A 21,378-nucleotide genomic window follows, 5' to 3' on the forward strand; every position below is an offset into this window, starting at 1 on the left:
AAATATTTTGGAGAGTTGGTAACACTGATCTCTAAAAACATTCTAGTACGTACACATCATATGCAATTGTATTTACTATCCTGGAATCTTAAATCTAGGATGTAGATGGCGCTGCTTCATAAAGATTTCACGTTCTTCTAAGTTCCCATGGCATGGTTGAAACGTTCCTGAAGAAGCGATCACAATGCTCACGATAACAGTTGCTTTCTACGCACATCACAGATTGTATTCGAACAATGTCGTACCCAAAGAGCTAATAGTATGAGGAAATGAAATAAGGTCACGTGATCTGAAGCAAAAAATTTCTTAAAAATGGCGCCGTAACAGCCCACCTTTAATATCTATATACCTAATACCCATAGATTAAACAATAATAGGCACAACGTGCGCTCGGAACACGACGGTGTCGTATGTTTTTAAATATTTTAAAAACTATTCACAAAAACTAAAGAAATAAGATGGAGTATTTTTTATTGGTAGGTAATTATTTATTATTATAAAAATTTACGTAAATATTATTAGTGTTAAATTTTGAAATACGGATTATGAAAACAGTTTGTATAAGCGGATGTCGAGGAGACGCGTGACGGTTGTTTTTTTTGTGGGTTTTTACAGAATAAACACTCATTCTGGATCATCTTTATTCTTCGTTAATACCTATCTACCAGCAGATCTATTTAAGTTTGCACTTTCTAAAAGTAGAATCACAAGGAACACCATAAAAACGATCAGATTTCAAGAATACAACAATACCAAATAAAAGAATACATCAAAAACAATCAGGTGGACATATAGAAGTTTCACAGCACGTAAATGATTCCTTTAAATGGCACCTACGTGCTTCAAGGCGGAGCTTTGTAATATTATGAATGATTTATGGTTTGAACGATACATGGAACTGTTTGACATTATGTTATACTTTAAAGCATTATAAAAACAACGTAGGTGAGAATGAGACAAACATATTTTTACTCGTAAGGTTCATATTTTCATCGCACTTGTATAACTAAAAATTATATTAGACAACTTAGGGCCGTTCCTCCTTACTCTTTCCTCATTGGTAGTACCTAATGACCATAGACAATAGACCATAGACCATAGACGTCATATCTAATGACGTTGACGTTGACGCAACGTTGACGTCTCGTCTCACTGGCAGTTGAGAATTTTTTGATCGCTATCTATCAAATATTGACAAATTCTATATAATCAAGTGCATTTTATTAAACGATAATGAATTCAAATGGCTGAAATAAATTCTGATTGCTTTGTGTCGTGAGTGTTTGTAAATGAAGTGCTTTCTCCAAAATGGATAAAGCCCATATCAAAACGGTCCTCGAAGGTTTAAAGTCCTCCTCATCTAAACGCATTCAAGATTCTCTATTAAAAATTAAATCTACAATAATTATAAATGATAGAGGCATTAAATTGTTCCGAGAATGCGGTGGCATAGAATATTTGTTGCCACATTTGCGTAAACCAAATGAAAGAATACTTGATTTATCCCTTAGCATACTGGGCAATGTGTGTTTAGAAGAAAAGAGCAGCTTACTGGTAAGTGTTACAAGTATTTATGTTATTAATCAATTTCTTATTTCTTGTATTGATTTTATCACCTAAATATACCATATTTATAAATAGGTATGAGGACTAATAAAATGACTACACATCATTGTTCCTTGTTATTATTTTAATATTTATTTCTATAGTAAATATAATCTATTCTTAGTTATAATAAGTTCTTTTATGTATATATGAATAAATATTATTGTTATCAATTTTTTTGTATAAAATGTGAATTTAAATGTGCTATAAAAAATAATCCTGAAATTTTTATGGATTTATTGGATACCAAAAATATATATATTAATAGGTCCAAAATAAAAAATGTTTTTTCTTTCTACTGAGACTCATTAAAATCAAAGGTTCAGTGGATTCAGAGATTAGCCTGGACAAACAGAAAGACAGAATTTTTAAAAACAGCTTGATTATATTTTAGTATTTTGTAAATAGCTATAAGCACTTAAAAATACAGTATGTTTGATATTACAGACAGACACTTCAATAAATTCATAACATACAAACATTATTTCATGTTAGTTAACACAGGTGAAACTGTTTGAAGCTTAGTCTTGTTTTGATCTTAAAAGCAGTAGCTTGTAAAATGAACTATTTGTGTGGGTTTGATTCCCACAAAAAGAAAATATTTGTGTGATTTTCCATTGTCTGGGCATTTATTCACTACAGTATCCAAGTATTTGTATGTAGTATATTTTAAAGTATATAATGAAATTGGCAGTGTATACTTATTTTGGGGCTAGGCAGCAATGTGTGTATTTTCCAAATATATTATTACATGATTTCATTATTTATTTTACTATTTTTGAAATATTTGTATGTGAACTGCAATTTTTTAAAACAAAAAAAAACAGTAAAAAAGTTGTGATACTGCAACTATACTACAGCCTTTCTTGATAAATACTGTTTACCAACAAATAAATTAGAAATTAAGGTAGAAAACGCATGCCATTTCATAACTTATTTGTTTTAAATGGTGTATGTTTTGTTTATAAAATAATATATAAAATATATTAACCATATTTAATTGTTCTAAGCTTATTAATCAAATTTATTTTTATTAATTTAAAGAACAAGTTAAGTATAATTATTATTAAGTGTGAAATGACTAGTGATTTATACCTTCATTTTTAATTTGTTTGTTGGTAAACAGTACTCATCAAGAAAGATCAGTTATTATGTTTTTTTTTCTTTATTGTGTATTAGATCTCAAGGATACAAAGCCTTGATTTCTTTATTACTATGTAAATTAAAGTTTTAACTACAAAGTCTATACTATAACAACAGATTCCTGTAATGACTTCTGCATAAAATTATATTTAACTTATTTTCTTTATTTAAATATCTGGTTGTATGTCCGATGCCTGCGACTTTTCTGCCCTCAAGACCTCCTTAAAATCCCCTCTGGCTCTCTCTCAAAATCCACTCCAATCAATTGTTCTTAGCGGATGTAAACTACCTCCCTGCTAAATTTAAACTTTTGTAATAAGTGACGTTGTAGAGTTTTATTATAGTTAATGTATTGCTCCAGACAACAGAGCAAGATCAACTCTTTCACTCTTTCTCTTTTATTTAAACAAAACAGAGAAACTCAATAAAAGAGAGAGCAATATTTTCAGTTCAGTTTCCTTAATTCTTCATATGTGTAAAATCTGCCAATATGCATTGAGCAGCGTAGTACTATTAGCAATATTTTTATTTATTAACCCCTCATTCTGAGAGGAGACTCGTGCGCGACTGAATAATAAACTGTCCAAATGGGTGTCGAGTCAGTTTTGCGCGGTGTAAGGTTCCGTAGATTAAATTAGCACCTCAAACCCTTATAATGCACAAAATTACTGATAGTGATACCCCAAACTATGGGATAGATTAGAAAAAATCATCCTCACTTTACATGCAATTTGAATTTTCTTTCTACTACTTTATTTTTATATAATACATTCAAGACCAATCCAACAATACCCTACTCTGAGTTAAATAAGTAAAAAAAAATTAACCTAAAAAACATTTTTCGAGATTTTATTTTCCGACTTTGTCGACATTTTTAATGTACATACTCCTGCTAAATTACAGCTTTCTAGTAGTAGTAATAGAGTTTGAGCTAAACAAACAGACAGACAGACGGACACTGCGAAACTACAAGGGTCCCTTGTGGACTACGGAACCCTAAAAACTACGTCATTACGTAATGTCTTACTGTTTTACGCTCGTTATCCTCAACAGCTCGACGTTTGAACTCGGATTCAAATACGAGAGGTGGGTGCAGGGTTCGATCCCCGCACGCTGGACATTGTCGTATCTAATAATTATTTCTATTTTTTTTGTTAATTAGGTATATTGGCATTTTCAGTAGGCACACCTAACACGCATTTATATTCTGCCGTGCTAAGCGCAAAAGCGGAATCTCAGTAATAGATAGATAATTGAAGTTATGTAGGTAAAAGTAGTTTTCTCTTTGCCTTACAAATAGTTATTTTTCTGGATATGTTACGCTCAAAGATCGAAAACGCTCAGTGTGCGGAATAGCTCACAAGCCGTTGTGGTCACAGTAAAAATTCCACATTGCGAAATTTGTGTTATGGGTCTAATGTAAACGCGCACGACGCATTGTGGCAATCACTCAAATAGCGAAATTCGCTCACTGAGCGTTTTCGAATGTTATCGAGCGTAAAAGATACTACTATACCTACTGCTTCGTAATCGGCTAGTTTAACACTTTTTTTAAAGGTCTTATATTGTTCATTAGTGTTCTACTAGATTGACAAAAAAGTTATTATATTTATTTGAGACATGAATACATCAAAAAATTAAATTTTTAATATTTTTTATTATATGATACTCATCATAATTCATATACCTACATGTAATGTATAAATGGAAGTGTTCGCATGCATTGAATATACGCCATCAAAACACCGACGCTGCGACGTTGCCGGCAGCACTGCTAATCGATTCTGCAACGCGTTGCCGCTCGGCACTGGTATTGATTGGATGCAAATTTGTTACAGATTGGTAAACTGAATAGTTACGGAACATTGGTGTCGATATTGAACACCGTATGCCGAGATAGCATCGTCGGACGAACGTCCCGAGTCATTGGTAACTTGGCGCAAAAACCTTGCAATGCAGAAAATTTGCATAACTTCGGAGCGGTTAAGGCACTGCTTGAGATTATTAATAATAGGGATCAGTCCACATCTTACGCCACGCTATCAATGGTCGTGCGAGCCATACGGTAAATATACCTACTAAGCAAATCATTATCTCGGTGCATTATTTTTTTTTTATTCTTTACAAGTTAGCCCTCGAGTACAGTCTCACCTGATGGTAAGTGATGATGCAATCTAAGATGGAAGCGGGCTAACTTGTTAGGAGGAGGATAAAAATCCATACTTTCGGTTTCTACACGACATCGGTAGGTCTTTGCCAGTAGCGTGGTAACAGCCAGACCTGGGCCAATTAAGAAAACCTCAAACGGCCCAGCCGGCGATCGAACCCAGGACCTCCGTGTTGTATATCAGTCCGCCACGAAGGACGTTGCAATATTAATATTCCTAGGAAATTATTGAGAATTCCGTTACTAAAAACTTCAAAGTCATACCACAGCCTTCAATTACATACCCAAGTTAAGAATGATTCACTGCAAACGTAAACGGAATCAAATCAACCTACCTACCTACCCAGCAACTTTACTAAGAAGTATCTGTGTTGTAACGCGTCGGACACGGACCGGCTCCGTATCGCAGACACACATCATACGAGTAGGTGTGCTTCTAGCTGTGCGCATCTACAAAAGCGGCATATAGATAACGTGTTCTTTGCATGCCTTGCGAAGTGTTGATCTGTTTACAATGCACTGTTCTCAGTTAAGGCTGGCCGCACACACTCGTTTTCCGTATACGTTTTTGTAATGCTCTATTTCGAATTAGGAATTCCATGAGACTACCTCACGTTTTTACGTTTTTCTACATTCGTAATGTATATTATCGCAAGGGCTCGCATTCGTTACATACGCGCGAAATTTGTATCGTTCGGAAAAAAACGTACATGTGCGTCAGTCGACGTATTTTATATTTAAAAAAAACCAATGTACCTATGCGGCCGTTTTTAATTTTACAAAATGACATATTGCGGTGAGACGAAAAAGAGAGTGAGTGATATTTCCGATTCGTCCGCTATTGGTCAACTGTCTTATTTTCTATAAGAGATGTGTCCGGGTGCCTATCTTTGGCCTACAGGCATTGACAGTTATAGAATTATTGGTAAAGAAAATTATACCTAAACGCCTTTAAATATGTATAGTCCAATATTCAATAAAATCCCAAATTCAGAACAAATTCAATCTTAAGAATTGAGTTAAGGTTGAATTTGCAAATGCGACTACTTGAATTGAGTGCCAAGAAGTTGTGTTTGGCACTCATAGTGTGGGTACGTTTTTTGGTCGCTGATTAGTATGCATCCACTATTTAATAGGAGATCGATGCCTACATGCCATAATATGTATTCTGCGCTACAGGTAATGTACCTGGTCACATTTTTTGGTATTAACAATAAGGAAATTAGCAATGTTGAACGAAGTGTATAGGGCTCTATTTTAGGAAATTAAGTATGCATTGTACCCATAAGACAAATGTCATGAGATGTCGAGGTAAACAATTAAAAGTCTTCCTTATAAATAAGACATGTCAATAAGGAAGACTGAAATATTAACCAATGTTAAAAGAAGTGTTGGGCTTTATGTTTTAGGCAACTATGGATGGTAAAAGACAAACGCGATGAAATGTTGAAATTAAACGCCGTACGCGTTGTGTCAATGTTATTAACAACGGAATGCGAAACTATGGGATTAATCAAGTCGGATACTGATAAAGATGCAGACAGTCCGAAGAAGAGTCAGGAGGAACTTGTAACAGGAATACTCAAATGTTTAGGATATTTCACAACATATCCAGTTGGTAACTGTGCAGAACAGGTAACTTTATTTTGTTGTACTTTTAGGCATTCAAGTTTTACCATATTAAATAGTGTTAAACCAGGCCCGGGTTTAACACTATATAGGGTGTTGCGGAGTATTTTCCATAACTTTGAGGTGTTGACAATTCCACTGACTTATAGGAGAAGAATTGCATAACTTATTTTTTTTTTTACTAAAAAAACCTTTTTTCTGTTTTCATACAAAGCAAATCAGATAATTCCGACTATCCATGAAACACACGCCTTTATCTATCCTTGCATTTTAAAATACGTAATCGTAATAATTAAGCGATATCAACGAGATATTGTAACTGGCACTCCGCACTTTCCTAGTAAGCTACTTCATGATATTTATCAATAAAGAATAGGTATAACTCGAGAGTATGTGAAATACTCCCAAGCACCCTGTATACATATATGGTAACAGTACAGATCGAGTATGGCTGTAGTATACGTGTCATCACTCATTGTTTGAATTTTCGTGGCGTAGTACGAAGTAAACAATCCTACTCGTATGAAAGAAAAAGACAGATTTGGAAAAAAAATGCATACTGTATCGTACTTTTGGTGAAGGACCTATCCCTTACTCTGACTAGTTTATTATTATAATTTTATTGCATTAATTATTAAAATAATCTAAAAAACGCTCTTAACAGATTCAAGGAGATGGCAGAGGATATCTATGCCTTGTGTTGCTCACTAAACACCATGAATCTATAGCCCTCAAGTGTTTAATGAATCTCTGTTACCTATCATCTTGCCGACCACTGTTGGGAATTGCGGGATTGGTAGAATGCCTAGTAGGAATTCTTCAGAAAAATTCAACTGGTAAGACATAACTTTGTTATATAATGAATACTTTGCTTTTCGTGCTTTGGCTTTGGGCAGGGTCGAGTTCTGCTTCGGACTGTGAGATACTGAGCTTTAAGAAATTTTCAGTAAAGTTTCCTTGAGTAATTTAAAATTAACATCTGATATTGATTGTTATAGAGTGTAACATTATCATTCCGTATGAAACAGTGTAGAGGGACTAAGGATCCCTCTCCTCTAAGAAGGGAGCCCTGGTCCTGTAGGTGAGGAGAGTGACTTGAGTGGAAAAGGGGAGTGTTTGTTAACAGTCAAAGGATCCTTTAACCCTCCACACAACGTTCACAAGTGCGTGACTTTACTCAAGGTCATTCTCTGCCATTCTAGGGTCTTATTTTGGTTACAGTTTGATTTGTTAATTAAGTTGTCCTGACAAATGTTGTGAATCATAACCTTTGTTCGACATTAGTTTTCTTATTTTTGTAATCACTTCTGCGTCTGCTAAAAAAGCATAAAGTGCATTATGTGTTGTAGATATGAGTTGGTGGCCGGAGGGCGCAGCGAAAGCCCTAGCGCAGTTAAGCGGCGAGGCGGTCAATCGGTCCCGGCTACGTCGCTCCGGAGGACTGCCACTGTTGGTGACGGCCGCTCGCGACGACGCGCACGCCTTGCATGCTCTGCTGCAGTATGTGTTTGATGACAGTTGTAAGTGACTTCGATATATCCATCAGTAAATTAAATTAGTATAAATAAACTACTCTACTATTAAATTATTACTCATCGAATATAGGATAAGTCTCGCTGCGGCTTGCGAACAAAACAATAAGTCATACTATCTTACCATTACTATTAACAATAATTTATGTTTTATTCTACTACTACTATTCTACATAAAAAAGTCTGCACACATTGGAGGAAGGCAGGGGAAAATCAAGAAGGATTCCTCTGTCCGCTAGCGCATTTTGACAAAAAATATCTTCTGCAATATCGAAAAACACAGCGTAACTTCATCGTACTTTGTGCATTATCTAGAGACCCTCAGTTCCTGCTCCTTATTTCAATTGGATGAGTCTCCATGTCCTTATCCCACTTAAGTGGGATCGGCAAAACATGTCATTCGCTTCAATAAATCAAACCATCATCTACTCCTGTTACACGTATACCCTTTTTCACACAAATTATGATTGATATTTCAAAATGATTACACAAAACCGTAAACGTAGTATTTCGTTTCAGCATTTCAGCTGCTCATTCACCAGGGGCTAGTGGGCTTGCTTACTGACAAATTAACTGATTATGTTTCCAACATGGATTATGAACATAGCCCAAAGACTGCTCAGGGCGAAACACCGAAGCGCAAGGAAAAACAAAAAGTTGAAACGAACACTGTATACGATATGGCGCTACAGAATATGACCAATCGTGAAAAAGGGAAGGGATTGTCTTCGAGACGAAAAAGTATACTGTTGTCTGACACAGGAGATGATTTGAAGGTGGTGATTGAAAGGGACAACATGATCGTTGGCTTTGTGGACGCTATTGACAGCGATGACTCTCAATACAGCGAGAGCGATGATGACCCGCCCCAGCGAAAAAGAGCCCATAAGCGAGGAAGATCGAAAAGTCCTAAATCTTCTAGAAAGGTTAGTTAGCTCTATCAAAAATGTTTAGCTTCTTTGTCATTGAAATTTATAGAGTCTTATTTACTTTAACTTTCTCAGAGAAAGAACACAGTCATTCTTTTTATTGGTTTTGACCTATTGCTTATAGTTATTAGTAAATCTTGCTAATTGTACACTCATTATAAATATATATCTTAATAGAAATATATACGAGTAAGTTCTCTAAGACCAATTCATACTAGCGCACGATCGAGGCATGCTTAAAGTTTACAGGTATTTTGTATGTATGTAGCCTTTACAACGAAATGATAATTATGAAAAACAGTTGTCGAGGTCAAACCGTTCTGATAGCTTTTATTGAGAAGTAATCGTCGATAGTCCCAAACCGAACAAACCTACCCCTTTATTTTACTCTCACCGCTCTGTTTTCAGTCATCGCATTTTATAAAGATGGCCAGTAAGGACTGGTCGTCGGGAGTTTTCTGGGAGCCCAAAAGCCCAGAATGGCCATCGCTTTACCAACAGTTTCCCTCAGACAAAAGTCCGGGTCGTGAACAAGGGCCTCTATCGCCGGCTTCAGACGGAAGTTCGGATTTCAGTCCCGATTACCGTGGTTCGTCCAGTAAGAAGAGCAGGTTTGATTGGAGCCCGGACTCGGGAGCGAGTATGGGGGAGAGCAGTTCCACATCTCCTTATTGGACGGATTACCAATGGAGTCCCGCTAGCTCCGGACCATCGTCGCCTTTTAGCGTACATGATGGTTAGTATTATGAAACTTCAAGGACCAATACAATATGGTTACCTGTACTGTAACTAGCAAAACTTCAGCGACGGTATCTGTGTGGAAAACTCTGATTCTAACTTTACAAAACAAATTCGTACAAAACTCGCTCTGTTATTTCGCCTCATCAAAGTAGAAATTTCCAGAAATCCTTTTTATGTCAGTCAATCAGTCATCTTTTTAAATATATTTTGGGCCTTCAATAAGGGAAAAAATGTAGTTTTGTTACGTTTTTTTTTTATACACTGACATTATTATAACAGTATAAAATAAATTCCATTTAAAAAATAAAACATTGGGTAAGTACAAGGTATTTATAGATAAGGTAATTCATACCTGAACTCTCAAAAAAAGCATTTGATTTGGCAGCTAATTATAAATGAACATTTAAACTAAAAACTTCAAGTAAACTTTTTGATATTTTCAAAAAGAAAAAGTGCATACCCACTAAAATTATGTGAACTGGCATTTCATATAAATTGCGCCCTGACCTAAAACTAATGTTTCAGAAAGTTCAGACTCGGAGATATCGGGTCGCTATTCGCCAGTGTGCAGCGAAGGTGATGGTGACGAAGATCAAAAGAAAACCTCTGCCAACAACGCGGCGGCTGAATTAAAGGCAACCCAAGTGGCCCAGGAACTGGACGTAGAGCTCACGTTAGATGACGATAGCAGTGATGAAAAGTCACCTTCAGAAGGTATTACATTTCTAAGGATTATTTAATCAAAAAAAAGTTTCAATGCGATTCTTTTGAATTGTCTAAAATTCTTGACAGAATTACACTTTATATTTGATATCCGTTTTTTGAATATCATTATAGTTTTGCAATTCTGGGTATAAAAAATATCGTTAAAGTATAAAATAAAGTATTAAAGTATATTTACTTATATCTTCTTAGAGACAAGTTAATCTCAACTATGTGCCAAACTTTGTCACGATTGAGTTACGAGTACTTGTCACAAGTGTCAAGTCACTTGCGTATTTAAAATGTATTCTAGGATTAAAGATGAAACTTAGATGGATGGATATTGTTGCTCAACCACGCAAAACGTGGAAGGAACTGAATACTTGGCACAGAGATAGATTTTAGTCTAAAATAGGACATTTTATTCCAAAAAACTAAAGAGTTCGCGTGCGAAAATCCTAAATTCAAGTCTCGGGCACCATCTAGTGTTAGTACAAGTTAAAATGATGAAACGTACTTTTGAAGCCAGTTTAAACCAACACATTTCAGATGCTAACAAATGCAAAATCGACATAAACTCCAAAGCGTCTGGCATAGCGTGCGTTATGGTGCTGTTGTTCCGAGTGACCCACGGCACGTGTACCACTTGTGGCAGCATCCGAGACGACGCCGTGCCCAACCACCTGACCGACCTGCTCACCAGCCGGGAGTGCCTCTACGGACTGCTGGACTACGTGGAGCGAAGCCAACGACCCATGGGCAGAGCTGCGCGGATACTGGCTCGAGTTATCAGGTATTAAGCTATCACGAGATCCAAGAACACACGGGTGTTCTTAATCTTACTTAGCTCAACCACCTGACAGATCAGCTCACCAGCCGGGAGTGCCTCTACGGATTGCTGGACTACGTGGAGCGAAGCCAACGACCCATGGGCAGAGCTGCGCGGATACTGGCTCGAGTTATCAGGTATTAAGCTATCACGAGATCCAAGAACACACGGGTGTTCTTAATCTTACTTAGCCCAACCACCTGACCGACCTGATCACCAGCCTGGAGACGAACTGCTGGACCACGTTGAGCAGTGCCAAGAACCCATGGGTAGAGCCGCGTGGATACTGGCTCGGGTGATCAGGTTATTTAAGCTTTTTCCTTTTTTATTCACTGATTAGGATAAAATCCGTTCGGTCTTCTCTCCGACTTGCGTGGACTAAAATATCCTCTACACTCCAAGGTTGGCACGGAACCGGAATTAATTTCTTCATGACATTTTGGCCGGTAATGGTCGCTCTTCCCGTTGACCAATATGTAGTCTACCATGTAATGTTTTTATGCAATTTGGACATTGTTTAAGTACTACGATATTACTAGGCAATATCAATTATTACTTTTGTTTTTAATGATCTGACAGTCGACGTTGAAACAGCATTGTCTTTGTGCAGCTTTGCGCATAGGTAGAGAGCTCTTTTAGGACTTTAAAATTATTGAAATATTTAAAAAATAATGGTTTTATCTTGTTATATTACGTTTGGTTATTATGTGTTTGTTTTTATTTTCTTCCAGTAACCACCTCTGTTTAATGAATATATTAAGGCACCGACTACCGCTAAAGCTACACCAAATGTCTGTGAGCTCCAAACATCCGCCCAGCCAATGCATACAATGTAAACAAGTAAGTAAAGAAGTTCCCATGTTTTTATGTACCCCATTTACGTTCAAAGTCAATGTTCACGACCATGTGTTTTCGGGTTTTTTAGCAAAATACTTTAAGACAAAAATAAACATTAATTATTGTTATCTACACAAACTGTATTTACTTTGACTATTTACACTTCTTATAATAACTGTTTCTGAAAAAAAACAACTCTGATAAATTTATTATAGCTGTGCGCCAAATTAGTTTTTAATTTTTAATGTGTATTGATTATTTTGCCTTCCAGATAATGAAACTAAGTTCAAAACTATTAACTCAATTGTCAATGAAAGCCGAGTCAAGTTATGGTATTGGAAAAATCAGCTATCACTTATTAAAAGGCACCTCATCTATGAAGCAAACCCTTTCATTGACTTTGCCATATTTTGTCAGGTAAACATCAATTATACAAATTAAGTTTATAAATAACTTAAATTATTAGTATTTATGTATTTTGTAAAACTATATTATTATTTTTTGCTTTTAGGACTGAAAAAATTTTGAAAAAGTACTTGATAGATTGCAATGGTCTGAATTTATTATTTAACATTATATCTGAATCCAAAGAGGACATTGAAGACTATGTTATAGCTTTAGTCAAACTTGCAAATAATGTTCACATAAAAGACCCAAAAATTTTAGAAAAAAGATACAAGTCAAAAGTTTGTGTTAGTTATGATCCAATTCTTGATAATTTGGCCCCCGACGATATAGTGACATTCAAACTAGACGATTCATCGACTGTCAAAGCTAACAAACTGTTTCTATGCCAGCATTCTGAAGTATTTAGCGCCATGTTGATGGGCCAGTTCAAGGAATCCATAGAAAAATGTGTGCAAATCAAAAATGTCTCAAAACCAGCACTCGAATATCTATTTACACTCCTGCAATGTGGTTTAAATAACCCAAAAAATGATATAGAAATATTTCCCCTGGCAGAAGAATTAGAAACAAATTTGGAAGTATTGCTTCTCACTGACAGATTTTTATTCGAAAAATTAAAAGAATTTTTAAGCAGTGCCATATTACAGTTTCATTTGGGGCCTGAAACAGCTGATAAAATATACATATGGTCGCTCAGGGATGGCATGGGATTCTTGTGTGTTGAATCTGTAGCATACTTGTTGACTGGACACATGTCTGAAGAGGATCGTGTTAAATCTTTTCAAAATATCCTCAATCTGGAATACAAGGACCAACTGCTAGAAGATATCAAATCCATGCTACTGAGGCAGTTGATAAAGTAAGTTTAAAATAATGATGTCATTATTTCAAATCCTAAAAATCAGTGATATAATTATGAGTGTTGGTAGTCCTGAACAATTTTAAAGAAATATTTAAATGTTTGGTGTAAAAAAGTTCCAACTATGTTTATCAACAAATCATAAGCTACTGTACTCGGATATTTGTTGCTTGCCCAAACACTGCCCCTGGTTCTCTTACAAACACGGCCATGACACTGCCATTTCAGCTTGCTAATCCTTTGTGCTATATTGTATTAATAACTGATTAATGAATGAGTGTGCTGTTCTGATGACGTTTTTTTTTATATATTAACAAGTTAGGCCTTGATTGTGATCTCACCTGATGTTTATGTGACAATGCAGTCTTAGATAGAAGCTGGCTTACTTGGAAGAATACGTACAAGTTATTACTGAATTTTGTGTATAAATATAAAAAAAATCAAATGTATGAAAATATGAAATAGCCAGTTCCTAGCTTGCTGAGAGTTCTGAATAAGTGGCTATTTGTTAACCACAAATTCTCCTTCCCAATCTAAGTCTATTTTCGCTTTATTAGTTACTAGCTTTTGCCCGCGACTTCGTCCGCGTGGAATAATGACCTATATAACAAAAATATTTTAGCGCAAAGCTTCTGGGTAAACTATGTTGAAAGTTGACCCGTCCGGCACGTGAACATAAAGATTTCTAGAACTGCTAACCCGGGAAAGAGCCACGTATAACTGACCATGCGAAAAACAACTGACACCGAGATCTACTCCAGCAACACGAAAAGTCTGCCCTTGAGCCTTATTAATTGTCATTGCATAGCACACCGATACTGGGAATTGCGTTCTTTTAAATTGAAATGGAAAATTATTTGGTATTATGGGAATTCTGGGAATAAAGATGGTTTCTCCTGCACCGCAACCTGTTAAAATTTGAGCCTCGATTATATTTTGCTGCAACTGGGTTACTTTTAGCCGAGTTCCATTGCAAAGTTGTGGTGGTCTTAAATTTCGGAGCAGAATAATCGGAACACCAATTTTTAAACAAATTTCATGAGAAGGAAGTCCAGGCATATTTAAAGAATTTAAAAATTCTATCGGGTAATTAGTGGCTTCATGTTCATCGACCATTCTATTTATTGAACTGTAAACTTTGCTTTCCCCTTGTATATTCGACAGTATTTTGTTATTAATCTCAGATGCTTGGTCATTGCGAGGAGTTAAAATGGATCTTTCGCATAGCCAAGAATTGTCCCTATTTAATATATTTGTTACGTCACCGTAAACCGACGATATAAGATGTGGTTGGGATTGCACTATACAACATATATCAGGCGTCAGAATAAGTTTTCCTTGGTGTAGTTGTGGATAGGTACCTTCACCAATCTTTAATAATGTATCGGAAAATTGACGATCATCCGGGTTATCTCCAGTTCTCACTCGCATGTTTATAGTCAAATGCACCGATTGTATATCGTGCCACAAATAAGAGCTTTTTAGGCAAGCCCTAACCTCATCAGCTCGGGTTCCCCGTGGTATTACTGGTAAGATTTGTCGGAAATCACCACAAAATAAAACCGTGATACCGCCCATTGGTCGATCATTTTGTCTTATGTCCCTTAAAGTTCTGTCTACCGCTTCTACTCCTTTTCGATGGGCCATCGTACATTCATCCCATATGATTAAATTACACTCACGTAATACCTTAGCTTTGTCGCTATTTCTAGAAATACTACAGGTTGGACTTTCCGTGCAATCTAAATCAATTGGTATTTTGAACATAGTGTGAGCAGTTTTACCTCCTGGTAGCAATGTTGCAGCTATACCTGATGAAGCCACGGCAAGAGCAATTTTACGTTGACTTCGAACATAAGCCAATATTAACTTAGTTACAAAAGTTTTCCCAGTTCCTCCAGGTGCATCTAAAAACCATATTGTTCCCAAATTATTTTGAACACTCTCGCACACGCGATCATAGACTGAACGTTGTTCTGCAGTCATCAATGGGATACCGTTTTCTAATGTTGCCAGCAGTTCCATTGAGTTGTAATCAGTCTCTGCGGAATATTCCCTATTAGTAACCTCTCCGACTGAGGTTGGTGTTGGCAAACCATATTCACAGAGTAATTTTCCGCCTACTGCTGTTAAGTCTTCCTGAAGAGCTAATAAGCACTGATTTATGGCAAGATTACGGAAATTATCATTGGTTGTGCCTTCATCATTGTGAGATATATTCCGAAGAAAGTCCTCTGCAAATTTTTCTTTATATTTTTCCCATAATTGTACAGCATCTGACAAATTACAAAATGTGAGCAATGTTACAAATAAATGGCGTAACTGTCGTGGATTATCACTAACACTTGATTCTGCTAAAGCGTCATCCCAATGCTGATCATTTTCAAGCAAATGACGCGCTTGGCAAGCTGCATGGTAAGTTGGATGAACAACATCGTCTACTTTTCTCAAATCTAAAAATGATGATGGTCCTCGCACTATATGTAATAATAATCGCAAATAGAAACACTCAGCGTTGTTAGGATGAACGGTATACACTCTACCAAGAACATGTTCTTTGAAAATACCTGACTCGCCATCTACAGGCCTGCCACGGCGTCTACGATTAAAGACACCTCGTTGCTTATCGTAGGTATAATACGATGGAACTTCCTCGTACAAAAGAGATTTTGCAAAATCATCAGTTTGGCAAAGTCGAAAGAATGCTAATAAAGTTGTTTGTCTAGGGTTCTCTAATCTTTCTGTAACATTTTGGGCGTTGAAATATATACGTTGACCACCTTCAAGATGAACATCCAGATGAGTCACAGGTGGATATCTTTCGTGAATATTGAAACTTAATATCCGCCACACAGCTTCTGAAGAGCTTATATATCTGCCTGACTGAAACCTAGTAACTTCATCATGTTCATTTCTCAACGCAAATGTAGCTTGATCACTGCCCTTGTTAATATACTTACAAATATATTTTATAGACTCTACACTATTACACATTTCAACATTTATGTGAGCTTGAAATGCTCTAGACAATACAGGCGAGTACGGAACCACCCACCTATTATCTAAAGTAGCCTGTTGTCCAGACACTCGCTTTTCAATAGTAAAACCACCACTGTCTCTTGAACGGCGACGATATAATGGGTATCCGTCATGTCCAGTTACAGTTTCATTCATTAAGGCTTTTGGATATCTTTTAGTGCAACGACCGTCTTTCATGCAAGGAGCATTCCCGTTAAATGCACCACATGGACCATGTATCATATGCGTTTTAACAATGTTGTATAAGAGGGGATCTGCAATCGAATCTGGAATTTCAGCACTGATTGAACTGTCTACATCATTTGGTCGAATCTTATCTTTTAACCAAAGCAGGATGTGTGCGTGAGGTAAGCCGCGTTTTTGCCACTCAACACTATACATATAACACAATACTTCTCCAAAAATGTTATCTTTGGTAAGTAGATCTATCATTGATTTTAATTTTAAATGAAAAACTCTTGCGATAATATCATGGCGGTTATGCGGTGCTTGACCCTCAAGAAGCTCCTGAGTGATTTCATCCCACTTGGGATTGGTAGTTACAGTAATGAATAAGTCGGGACGTCCATATTTTCTTACGTAACAAAAAGCATCTTGGGTTCGTTCGTGCATGTAGCGTGGACCACCAGTAAAAGAAGAGGGTAAAATAACTAAACGGCCCATATTCACCGTATCATTATCTTGCTGCATGGCGTCGCGAAGGTGCACGTATTCTTCAGCGCGCAGCTGCCTTTGATTAGATCGTATATAAACTAATCTTTCGGTTTCAATTTTGGCGTACATGTCTACAATAAACTGATTGAATAAGCCACGAAAACGCTGAAAGTATACAAATCTATTCCGTCTCACTTGCAAATGGTAACAATAAAATTGAAGGCATGACACCTTTTTATTATAATTAGGCGCGCCTGTACGGGGATCAGTTTGATATAAAGCGAAATTATAACCATCTTCCCCTCTACAGTATATCAAAGGATATTGCAAACTGTCGTAAGCCCTGTGGGTTTCGTAAATACGTTGCAAACGATTGTCTCTGGAACGGATAACGATATCACGCCTATCACATTCCTGGTCGACCAATACTACAGCAACTTCATTCGTAGATGGAGCATTATGACGCCCAGGGTGTTCCTGAGTTGGACGCCTATCGGCATTTATAACAATTTTATAATTGTTATCACCATCTTGAGGAAGAGCTTCTAATGCCGATTTAAAACTGTATACATAAGAATTAACCTGATGCAACATGTTCTGAAGTTGTGAAATGAGTTCAGTATTTAAATTCGGGAAATATTGATTTCTTATATTCGACTGTTCGTTGTAGTCGGATACAAAATATATTTGAAGAAACTTAGGTTGGTCTTCAGGCAAAAGGGATCCTATCAAATGGTAAACCTGACCTTGTATCTTAAAAGTAGGCATGAAAGGACCTTCTGAGATTTGTTGAGCACCAAAGGATGTCATTTGAAACGCACTATTATAAGTGCGAATATTGTCTAAGAATTGTTTAGATTGCACATGTTCCCCTAAAAGTAGTGATTTCAAAGGTTCCGGTGGGTCTTCGAATGAAGGCAAATTTATTTTACCTCCAGAACAACAGAAACCAGCCGACTCTTTACTCCACTTTGAAGCATTACAAAAAAAACATACTACGTTCATATTGCCTATTACAGAAGATGATCTATAATCAATTGTGAGGTTATAAGCAAACCCACTTTTATATTTGTCGGACCACGCCACCAAATTTGTAGATTGATCTTCTATGTGTACATCTAAGTCATTAAGACTATGTCGAAATCTGTCTGTAATAAGACGGGCTTCTCGCTGTTCGTCCGTTTCAAGAGAACGAATATTTTCAATTCTTAATCTTTCATTAGACAAACTTATTAATCGTTCTTGTCTCAAAGAATTGTAATATTCGCGTCCTGACTCTAGTCGTTGTTCATGCTCATGTCTATCTTCAAGAGATCGAATAATATTGTGGTGCACCCTATCATTTGTCAAACGGTCTTCATATTGAGTAAACGTTTCAGATTCTCGAGATAAAATATGACGTTCGCGATCAGTTGTAAGCCGTAATTCCCTCTCAGTGAAGGTTTCGGACTCACGGAATAGTACATGCCGTTCGCGATCAGCTGTGAGACGTAATTCCCTATCAGTGAAGGTTTCGGACTCGCGAGATAATGTATGCCGTTCGCGATCAGCTGTGAGACGTAATTCCCTGTCAGTGAAAGTTTCGGACTCGCGAGATAATGTATGCCGTTCGCGATCAGCTGTGAGTCGTAATTCCCTGTCAGTGTAGGTTTCGGACTCGCGAGATAATGTATGCCGTTCGCGATCAGCTGTGAGACGTAATTCCCTGTCAGTGAAAGTTTCGGACTCGCGAGATAATGTATGCCGTTCGCGATCAGCTGTGAGACGTAATTCCCTGTCAGTGTAGGTTTCGGACTCGCGAGATAATGTATGCCGTTCGCGATCAGCTGTGAGACGTAATTCCCTATCAGTGAAAGTTTCGGACTCGCGAGATAATGTATGCCGTTCGCGATCAGCTGTGAGTCGTAATTCCCTGTCAGTGTAGGTTTCGGACTCGCGAGATAATGTATGCCGTTCGCGATCAGCTGTGAGACGTAATTCCCTGTCAGTGAAAGTTTCGGACTCGCGAGATAATGTATGCCGTTCGCGATCAGCTGTGAGACGTAATTCCCTGTCAGTGTAGGTTTCGGACTCGCGAGATAATGTATGCCGTTCGCGATCAGCTGTGAGACGTAATTCCCTATCAGTGAAATTTTCGGACTCGCGAGATAATGTATGCCGTTCGCGATCAGCTGTGAGACGTATTGCCCTATCAGTGAAGGTTTCGGACTGGCGAGATAATGTATGCCGTTCGCGGTCAACTGTGAGCCGCAATTCTCGTTGTGAAGCAGTTTCAGATTCTCGGGATAACACATGTTGTTCACGGTCAATGGTGAGCGCTAGCTCTTGTTGAGAAGAGCTTTGAGACGCCCGTGATGAAGCTCGTCTCGCTCTGTCAGCTGCTAATCGCATCTCTCTCTCTGGAGAGCTTTCATTGGCTCGAGAAGTTGAGGCACTAACTCTCATAGAGTTTAACCGATGTGCTCTTTCCTCAGCCGATTCTTCAGAACGCGTATTTCTCATTCTCTTAGCTTCTCTCGAATTTCGAGATAAAGATAATCGTTTTTTAGGTGGCATTGTGTAAGTATTTTATTTTTAATGAACGGTAACTGAAAGGAATTCAGTCACCTAACAAAATAACCGACGTTAGAGGTCCTAACTATAATTATCTAACACTTAAAAATTCTAAGTGCCTACTTAAATAATAAAACTAATCCTAAACAAATCCTTATATCCAAAATTAAATTCTTGAACATAAAATAGAACGATACCCGAAAATTGTAGATAAGTACAACTTATAACAAAAAAAGAAATGAAAATAAAGGTAAAACACCTGTCCAATACTATCTACCTATACTATAATTAATAAAAGTACCTACTATTAGCCAACTTATCTATCGGTATCTAAAAATCTATGCGTACCTACTACTACTTCACCTAAAAAGAAATAAAATGTAAACTATTAATAAATTGTGATTTGAACGATTTAAATACTACCAAAATAACTAATACCTATTTTATAAAATAACAACAAAAGAGAAAAAGACAAAGTCGCGCTGATAAGCACGGTTTGTTGACACACCTGTCCAATACTATCTACCTATACCTACTTCACTTAAAAATAAAAACCTATAACGAATTTAATTAATAATACCTATACCTATAATTAATAAAAGTACCTACTTTTAGCAAACTTACCTATCGGTATCGAAAAATCTATGCGTACCTACTACTACTTCACCTAAAAAGAAATAAAATGTAAACTATTAATAAATTGTAATTTGAACGAATATTTTAATACTACCAAAATAACTAATACCTATTTTATAAAATAAAAACAAAAGAGAAAAAGACTAAAAGTCGCGCTGATAAGCACGGTTTGTTAATATCAATTATTATCAATATTATTGTCTGTTAATAAGGTCGAACAGTCTAAACGTCTATTCGCATCAACAGCCAAATATTGTATGAAGTTCGCGCACAGTATATCTTCTCTCCGGGCCCGCAGGGCCCGGGGGGGAGACGCGACCAGAGCATATGCTCTCTGCGCGTGGTTCTCTACCGCGCTCTATAAAGATAGAGCGGTCATTGGATTTGCCTCCGGTTGGGGGCATTTTTGGTTTCTTCTGCTATTTATTTATTTATTTTTGACCTCTTGGTTTTTTCGTGGTGTGGTTGCCTAGGCGGCAACCTCGCCATGGGGCCTCATCTGGGCTATTGGGTTATTATATCCCTCGGGTATGCCCTTTTCTCAGGCGGGCGAGCATGATATGGCGCAATATCCCTGATGTGGGCCATTTGCGACGCGTCAGTTTTGGCAAAGACTCGGATAGCTTGGGATTTTATTTCCGAGTCTATGTCCTCGATACGCAGGTCCCTGGCGATAGTGCGGTTCCTGACGTACCGAGGGGCGTTCGCTATCTGTCTCAGGGCCTGGGATTGCCTGGCTCTGAGGGTCCGCCTGTTGCTCTCCTTCGCGAGCGAGTACCAGGCTGGTGCTGCGTAGGTCAGGATGGGGCGTATGTATGTCTTATACACCCCCAACTTCATCCGTAGCGGCAGGCACGAAGAGAGCACTGGTCGAAGGACGTGTGTGGCCACTTTCGCTTTATTTGCGACATTTTTGATATGCGGCCTCATTGTAAGATTCCGGTCAATTGTTAGACCTAGGTACTTGACTGTGTTGTGCCAAGTGATTTCTTGGTCACACAACTTCAGTTTTTGGGAGATTTTGGGTCCACTTCCCATAGCAATTGCTTGTGTCTTCCCCACATTTACTGACAGGCGCCATTTTTCCAGCCATTCGGGGAGGGAGTCCAGGGTGT

The 21,378-nt window shown here is 37.4% G+C and overlaps 2 protein-coding genes across 3 annotated transcripts; one reads left to right on the plus strand and one right to left on the minus strand.

Moving 5' to 3' along the window:
• Positions 1-1,141: 1,141 nt before the first annotated feature.
• LOC112046203 (armadillo repeat-containing protein 5) lies at positions 1,142-13,942 on the plus strand. 2 transcript variants are annotated; one of them, XM_024082759.2, is made up of 12 exons: positions 1,142-1,554; positions 4,587-4,813; positions 6,325-6,550; positions 7,209-7,380; positions 7,894-8,064; positions 8,596-9,002; positions 9,414-9,741; positions 10,272-10,460; positions 10,998-11,241; positions 12,009-12,117; positions 12,386-12,531; positions 12,626-13,942. In XM_024082759.2, the coding sequence occupies exons 1-12, from the start codon at positions 1,309-1,311 to the stop codon at positions 13,383-13,385; spliced, it is 3,225 nt and encodes a 1,074-aa protein (XP_023938527.2). In that variant the 5' UTR covers positions 1,142-1,308; the 3' UTR covers positions 13,386-13,942. The 2 variants fall into 2 exon arrangements, with proteins under 2 accessions (XP_023938527.2, XP_052741286.1); XM_052885326.1 differs by lacking the exon at positions 4,587-4,813 and having other exon boundaries at positions 1,414-1,554; positions 12,626-13,941.
• Positions 13,694-19,630, minus strand: LOC112047148 (uncharacterized). The gene has a single exon (XM_024084158.2). The coding sequence runs from the start codon at positions 19,628-19,630 to the stop codon at positions 14,000-14,002; it is 5,631 nt and encodes a 1,876-aa protein (XP_023939926.2). The 3' UTR covers positions 13,694-13,999.
• Positions 19,631-21,378: the final 1,748 nt, after the last annotated feature.

This window comes from Bicyclus anynana, chromosome 14, assembly GCF_947172395.1.
Source record: "Bicyclus anynana chromosome 14, ilBicAnyn1.1, whole genome shotgun sequence".
Classification (NCBI taxonomy): Eukaryota; Metazoa; Arthropoda; class Insecta; order Lepidoptera; family Nymphalidae; genus Bicyclus; species Bicyclus anynana.